The sequence below is a fragment of the Fukomys damarensis genome, unplaced genomic scaffold, assembly GCF_012274545.1.
Source record: "Fukomys damarensis isolate Sample0158 unplaced genomic scaffold, DMR_v1.0_HiC HiC_scaffold_37, whole genome shotgun sequence".
Classification (NCBI taxonomy): domain Eukaryota; kingdom Metazoa; phylum Chordata; class Mammalia; order Rodentia; family Bathyergidae; genus Fukomys; species Fukomys damarensis.
The window spans coordinates 2303813-2311253 of record NW_022900949.1 but is presented as its reverse complement, the minus strand read 5'-3'; the positions used below and the strand labels follow the sequence as shown (position 1 = coordinate 2311253).

Here is a 7441-nt window from a genome sequence, read left to right as displayed (position 1 = left end):
GGATGCCGGATGCCCGGGAGGAGGGGGCTGGGTGGGCCCGACCGGAAGACCCCTCCTGCCGGATGCCGGCCTGGGCCGGGTCTCCCGGGAAGGCTTGGGGCCAGAGGAGGCGGATGTGGGGCGGCAGAACCCCCACACATGGCAGGGTTGGAGGAAGTTCCTGGGGTCTCCCGGGGATGCGCCCAAGCTTTGCGGGTCCCAAAGTCTCCGAGGGTCAAAGTACTGTCCCACATTAGGCCCAGGTCACCCAGCTCTCGCTGCCATCCGCGATTGCTGCACCGCCGCTGTCTCAGGCCTGAGGCTTGCTTTCCTTCAGGGCCGGCTGACTCCGACCTAGACTTAATTTCCCCGCACATAGTCGGCACCTCTGTCGCTGTCCCCTAAGCCTAAGTCCCAGCCCTGTGCGTCCAGCTAGCCCCTCAAGCCTGCACAGGCCGAGACGTGGGGTGGCCTTGCCATGAATCTGGGACCTGGATGCTGATACCTGTCTGTTGCCTGGACCCCGGGAACCTTTGCTTCTTCATCTGAGAATGGCTGTCATCCTAGTCCTCTCCCCATGACTAGGGGGAGGGCTGCAGGCTGGCAGCAGAGCCGCGGACCCATTGTTGTCACTGTTGGCGAGATAGGGCCAGAGTGGACATAGGGAGGCTTGTGAAAAGATGAGGGAGAGCGAAGGCTGGGCATTTAGCTCAGTGGTTCTGCTGCCTGCCTCACAAGCGCAAGGATGCAAGTTCAATCCCCAGTACTGGAAAAAAAAAAAAAATGAGGGAGAGTGCTGCACAGGGCCTTGCTGTGTGGCCCTGGCCAGGTCCTTCCTCCTCTCTGGGCCTCACTCTGCCCACCTGTGCCAGCAGATGCCAGAGACCCGGCTCCTATCACCAGTCACTGGCTCCCCTGTCTTATCAGGGTGATGGGGCAGATCTGGGCAGGGATAGGTTGCAGTGGGTGGAGGTTTGGACTTTAGCTGGGAGGAGTTGGGAGCCTCAGAGATATCGACAGCACTGAGACCTGAAGACCCTTGGGAATGGGGCCGAGCCGGGCTCCACAGGAGCTCCGTGTTAAGACAGAGAGCAAATCCAAGGAAACACACCAGCAAATAGGGAGTAAATGGTACAGCAGAATGGTTGATGGATAGCCTCTCTGTTCCTAGGCCCAGGGGACAAGGGAAGAGAGAAAGAACAGTGCAGTGGCGCAAGCACTTGGGAGGCTGAGCAGGAGGATCACTGCGAGTTTGAAGGCCAGGCTGGACCATGTAGGGAGGCCCTGTCTCAAAAAGAAAAAAAAGGGGGGGGAGCGCCGATGAAGTAGAGAAAGGAGGCTTCTCCCTGCAAGCAGTTTCTAGAAGGGAGAAGCGGCCTGCGCAGAGGCAGAGCCTTCTGAAGGGAAAGATGCACGGGTGAGGCAGATGGAGCGCGCTCTGTCGCCAGCTGGGAGGGAGGCGGAGGCCCCAGCGCCCAGCTCCCGCCTGAGCCTGACGGGGCTCCCTCTCCTCAGCCCGCTGTGGGTGGCGCTGATGAGCGCCTTGATCCTGGGCCTGCTGTTCGTGTCCATCTACAGCTTGTCCCGAGGGGAGATCGCCTATGACTCACTCTACGCGGGTGAGTCCCAGGGAGGTGGCGAGGAGGACTGTCCAGGCCAGTCCGGGCCGGGGCCTCCTCCGTCAGGCTGGGCGCCTCAAAGGGCTCCCACCGCCCTGGAGAGACGGCAGCTCCTCCATTAGACGGGGGAGCCTCAGTCTCTCCTTGTAGACTTGGAGCTGGCAGGGCTGGGGTCCTGCAACCTGTCAGTGGGCCGGGGCTGCGCTTGGAGCCTCGAGTTAGACCGGCTCCTTCAAGTCCCGCCCCCTTACACCTAACCCGAGATGCGCATGCCCAAACACTGATCTGGGGGTCTTGGCCCCGCCTACACGCGGCTCGGCCCCACCCACGTCAGGTTCCCCACCCTCCCCGCAGTCTTCGCGGTCTTCTCCTTTACCTCGGTGGTGGACCTCGTCATCGCCCTGCAGGAAGATGGCTACGTGAAGGGCTTCATGGAGTTCTACACCAGGGAGGTAGGTGGTGGGTGGCTAGGGTGTCCCCTGTCCCCTGTTGTGTCTGAGCCCCACCCCGCCCCCAGGGCGAGCCGTACCTGCGCACGGCACACGGGATCTTCATCTGCTACTGGGATGGCACCGTGCACTACTTCCTCTATCTGGCCATGGCCGGCGCCATCCACAGGAGGTAGGCGGCAGGGTGGCTCCAGGAACCTCGCATTGGGCGGGGCAGAAGTGTCTGGGTGAAATCAGGAGGCCCCTCGAGGGCTGCAGCCAGGGAGAGTTCTGCCCAGAAAGTTCACTAGGTGTGGTCAGGGGTGAGGGTGGTGGCCACGTGGCTCATACCCACGCTGTCCCCGCGAAGCCACTGTTATCCCTGGTGTCCTTTCCATCCTGGACGAAACAGAGGGGACCGGAGCTGGGGGCCCAGGGTGGTCTCTGCCCTACCTGGGGCTGACACAGGGACAGGCACCCCGTATGACCCCCGCGTTTCTGGCCCAGGAAGCGGTACCGGAACCTTGGCCTCTACTGGCTGGGCTCCTTCGCCATGAGCATCCTGGTGTTTCTCCCCGGAAACATCCTTGGTAAGGATCCGGCTTCGGGGAGCCCCGTCCCTGCACCGGAAGCCCCCACACTGGGTCCCCCATCCTCTCCTCCTGTCTACAGGTCCCTTCTGTCACTGTCCACAGCCAGCCTCAGCCAGCAGCCTCCCCGTTTCCTCCTGGAGGTCGGGGGCACCCAGGGTAATCCTGCTGCCTCCCCAGGGTTTTGGGGAAACCAAAATACCAGAAAATACCAGAAGGGTATTTTAGGGTGGGCAGAGTGGAAGCTGTGTAGGTAGTGTCGGGAGGTGGGGCAGAGATGACAATCTGAACATTGGGACAGCACAGCAAAGACTCAATAAGGAAAGCACCTAAAGGTATTCATGGGACGGAAGACACCACTGAGGTATAAGATCTGTACTCACAAGGTAAACTGAGGCAGTCCTGGCTGAAGAGCACAGAAATAATTTGCGGGCACTGGGGAGCCATGGAAGGTCATGGAACAGGAGCAAGGTTGGCATGTGTACAAGATGTGTCTCTCCTCCACCATGGCAGGCAAATACAGCTCCGAGATCAGGCCCTCCTTCTTCCTGGCCATCCCCTACATGCTGGTCCCATGCTGGGCTGGCCTGAAGGTCTTCAGCCAGCCCCGGGCACCCTCCTACTGTCCCCCCAATGTGGTGAGTGCCATGTCCCCCCAGTGGCCCCTGAGTGAGCTGTATTGGAGCAAAGACCCTGTGTCCTGTGGGAGGAGGAGTTTTATCGCTGCCTGCCAGATTCCAGACCGTGCCTGCAATGTCCGATTCTCCTTGGGGGGCAGGTGCAGGAGGAGCAGAGAAAGGGGCTCCTGCAGCGCCCGGCAGACCTGGCCCTCGTCACCTACCTCGCTCTGGCGGCCTTCTTCACCCTCTTCCGGGGCCTGGTGAGCCTGCCGGCGGCCCTCCTCCCCGAGCCTTTGTTGTTGGAAGAGGCCCGCTGTTCTGCCCCATCCCCTGAGAGTGTTCGTCACCCCTTCTGGCCTGAGAAGCCCATGACAAAGCCCTGTTCCCTGCAGCTGTTCCTCGTCCTCCTCTGCCATTTCCTTCATGGGCAAGGCTAGAATCGCTAGAGTGAACACAGCAAGGGTCCTCGGACGGATACACACAGGTCTAGGAGACTTAGACCAAGCGATAGGGACCCTGTTGAGATGTGGGGGTGAAGTGACTTCCCATAAGAATGATGCTTGAGGTAGGTGGTTGATTTGTCTGTTTGCCCCAGGTAGTGCTTGACTGCCCCACAGATGCCTGCTTTGTCTACATCTACCAGTATGAGCCATACCTGCGGGACCCTGTGGCCTATCCAAAGGTGCAGGTGAGAAAGCAGGTGGGAGGAGAGGTCCTGACTGGGCCTTTTTGAGGCATAGGACCAGAAGCACAAGTCAAATTGGCAGAAACACATGTGGAATATATTGTTGTACCAAAAAGGTAACATGTGGTCTTCAGGTATGGCTGGATCGAGGTGCTCATGGCTAATTCCATCTCTGAGCCCTGTTGTCTTTGTCTGGCTCCCTTAATGGGGTGGCAGAGGCAGCTCTAGCTTTTCCATATACCCCACTCCACTACGAGAGAGGAAATGAGCCTTTATTATTACCCCAGAATATAAGCATGTGTCTGAGGCAGGCTATGACTGGCCAGGCCAGGGTTAGGACACAGGGCCCCCCGCCTGGGTGAGGTCCCAGGAGCCCTAGCTCCTCTCACAGGCTGTGGTCTGCACCACCAGATGCTGATGTACCTGTTCTACGTTCTGCCTTTCTACGCCCTGGCCACCTACGCCCTCGTGTTCCCGGGATGCTCCTGGCTGCCTGACTGGGCCCTGGTGTTTGCCGGAGCCATTGGCCAGGTGAGGGCACAGGCAGTGTGTGGGCAGCGTATCCCAGAATCCCCCAGAGTGGGGGAGACAGAGTTACCCCCGGCTCCCTGGAGTCAGAACTGGAAAAGGAAGAGGTGCAGGGGCAGAGGGGCATTACAGAGGAGGAAAGAGGTAGGCTTTGATGTACAATATGCCCTCCGGAAGTCACGGTTCAGAATTTGAGGCCTCGGTCCTTCACGGATTTTGCCTTAGAACCTAACCTATATTTGTGAAAATCGCAAATATCCTCTGCTATTGATTTTTTGGCCGAGGTTTGCAAGGGGCCTATCCGAGCGCATTGTTCAGTTCTCCTTGCTGCTGATTGGCTGCCTCACCTGCATTCCCTCCTAGCACCGTAGCTATCTGAGTGTTCTGATTTCATTCTTAAAGCCCTGAGATGCCGCCGAGTGTTTTATTAATATAGTATTTTATTATATTACATAACTGCAGGAGACACGGCATATTTAGGGTTTAAACTATAAACACGGGCATTTATAGGCATTTTTCTGACCATAGCTGCAATTCTCGATTTTTTTCACAATTTGTGGGTGTTCTGGGAATTAACTGCTGCGGACACCAGGGGTCCACTGTATGCAGAGGCGGTCTCGAGATCGGAAAGGGAATATTCCTGGAGTGGGGACAGCATAAGGAAAGGCACAGAGGAGGACAGTGACTTAGCAGCACTATAATGTAGGTAAAGGCAGAGGCAAGAGAAGTGGGCAGCTGCATGCTGAGGGTTTTGAGCAGGCTTGTGTTGAGGGTGATGGGAGCCGTGGAAGATGTTAGAGTGGCGGAGGACCCAGTCGGAGCTGGGTTCACAATGGGAAGCAATAAAACCCGCATCAGGCCAAGGCAGGAGGGCCGGGGAAGATTTCTATGGGGGACAGTGGGCAGAATTTGCATCCCGAGAGGTTAGGAGAAGGTCAGATGGGCGTATGCGGAGTTCAGATGCACGGCGAGAGGATGCGTGAGCCACCCGAGCCAGCAATAGGAGAACGGGACGCCGCGGAAGAAGCAGGTGGGGCTTGGCGATGCCAGGCGGCCCCCGCCCACCTGCCTGACTGCGTCCTCCCTGTGCGCAGGCGCAGTTCTCCCACATGGGCGCGTCCTCACACCTGCGCACGCCCTTCACTTACCGCGTGCCCGACGATGCCTGGGCCCCTGTCTTCATCTGCAACCTGCTCTATGCGATCGGCCCGCACCTGCTGGCCTACCGCTGCCTGCTGCGGCCCGCCTTCTTCCTACAGCCACCGACCACAACCCCGCGCCCCAAGAAGCAGCAGTGAGGGCTGCGGCCCAGTGCTCTGTTTACAGGCACAGCCACCCCTGCGCTGGAAGTGGGGTAGCGCTTTTAGCAGCAGGACGGAAGTCTCCAGGGGTCTTCTGTCCCGGCTGTGTCGGCCTCAGGCCAGTGTGTGGGACAGGACACCCACAGCAGGGCTTCTCGCAAAGAGGGCCTTGCTGAAGTTGGGTATGGTGGCCCACGCCTGTCACCCAGCATTTGAGAGGCCGAGGCAGAAGGATTTCTGTGACTTTGAGACCAGCCTGGGTTACATAGGGAGATCCTGTCTCCAAAACAAAACAAAACAAAAACCAAGGAGGAGGGTACTTGTTCAACTTTCACCAGGCCCCAAAGGCCATAGGAACTCTTGTGCCCCTGCCCCGAATTTACCCATCATCCCCTTCAAGGATCTTTTTAATAAAAACCCTTTTGATGCCTAAAATGCCTAAGTGTTCAGGGTGCCAGGGCGAAGGGACCCTCTTCTTGTACAGCACAAGGGTCAAGGTGGTTGTTGTAAGTGTGAGTGCCAGGGGGCAGAAGTTGGCTTCTGGTTGGTATGCACAGCTCCATCTTCCAGATGGGGGAAACTGAGGCTCAGAAGGGGCAAGATACCTGCCTGAGGTCACAATCAGGAGAGAAAAGCCACTGCTATGCTGTAAATGGTAGCACACGCCTGTAATCCCAGCTACTAGGGAGGCTGAGGCAGGAGGACTACAAATTCAAGGCCAGCCTGGGCAATATTAGCAAAACCCCGTCTCAAATAAAATAAAAAGGGCTGGAGATGTAGCTCAGTGTGAAGGCTGTGGGCTCAAGCCCCAGTACAGGGGGGGCGGTGGCGGGAGTCATTACTCAGCCAATAAAGCACAATGTAACTAATAGCATGGCACAATTACCAAACACCTACTGTGACCGCTAACCTCCACTACTCCAGGCAGGATCTCCGCTCCCTATTCCAGGTTGGGAAACAGGCTGCAATGGGTGAGGGTCCTTGTCCAAAGGACCTGGGCACAGCTGAGCTAGGGACCAGGCCCCAGCCAGTCAGGCCAGAGAATCCATAAGCGCTTCTGCTGTCTGGCTGACCTGGGCTCCTTTTAGGGGAAACTAAGGCTAGGAGACGGCTGTGGTTTTGGGAGACGTGCTCACCATTTCCTGGGTTGTGATTTTAGAGTGTTTCTCCTTTCTTCAGTGCTGGGGATTACACCTAGCATCTTGCACATCCCGGGCAAATGCTCTACCACGGACTTGGTTTGTGATTTGTGAATCACAAGTGGTCGGGGACCACTCCCTCGCTCCTCTCCCGCTGCCAGTACTAACTGGTACCTGTGCGGGGCCCCGCAACGCTCCTCTCCCAGGAGACCAGCGCATCCTCCGAGGCCTCACAGCCATAGTGAGGCGGAGTCCTCAGATCTCTTCAGTGGCTGCTCACCCCACGGGCAGATGGGTAAACTGAGTGCTGCAGACCAATCCCCTTAACCAAGTCACTGAGCCCTCCTCTCCCAGGCACGATATGCGATATGAAGACTCTCTACACCCCAAGCCTCCTACTTCACTTTAAAGATCGCCAAACTGAGGCCGAGTTTCCTCCGCGGCCCAAGGTCAGCCAGCAAGGGCAGAGACGCGGCTGTGCACGCAGAGCCCTGTGCACGCGCCAGTGCCCGGGTCCGCCCTTCCCCGGGACGAGCGCCGCTGCGTCCCCTT

The 7441-nt window shown here is 58.1% G+C and overlaps 1 protein-coding gene across 2 annotated transcripts; it reads left to right on the top strand.

Annotated features, from left to right (window-relative positions):
- The first annotated feature begins 1274 nt into the window (after positions 1-1274).
- On the top strand, positions 1275-6194 carry Tm6sf2 (transmembrane 6 superfamily member 2). 2 transcript variants are annotated; one of them, XM_033759706.1, is made up of 10 exons: positions 1275-1598; positions 1953-2050; positions 2116-2219; positions 2534-2616; positions 2722-2775; positions 3130-3254; positions 3395-3496; positions 3832-3924; positions 4333-4452; positions 5544-6194. In XM_033759706.1, the coding sequence occupies exons 1-10, from the start codon at positions 1406-1408 to the stop codon at positions 5745-5747; spliced, it is 1176 nt and encodes a 391-aa protein (XP_033615597.1). In that variant the 5' UTR covers positions 1275-1405; the 3' UTR covers positions 5748-6194. The 2 variants fall into 2 exon arrangements, with proteins under 2 accessions (XP_033615597.1, XP_033615598.1); XM_033759707.1 differs by lacking the exon at positions 2722-2775 and having other exon boundaries at positions 1279-1598; positions 5544-6193.
- Positions 6195-7441: the final 1247 nt, after the last annotated feature.

Excerpts from the sequence above, each read along its gene's own strand:
- Tm6sf2 (XM_033759706.1), top strand. The coding sequence starts at position 1,406 with ATGGAGCGCGCTCTGTCGCCAGCTGGGAGGGAGGCGGAGGCCCCAGCG. Across the intron at positions 2,617-2,721 it reads TCTCCCCGGAAACATCCTTG|CCAGCCTCAGCCAGCAGCCT; the intron begins GTAAGGATCCGG and ends CACTGTCCACAG. Across the intron at positions 4,453-5,543 it reads TTGCCGGAGCCATTGGCCAG|GCGCAGTTCTCCCACATGGG; the intron begins GTGAGGGCACAG and ends CCCTGTGCGCAG.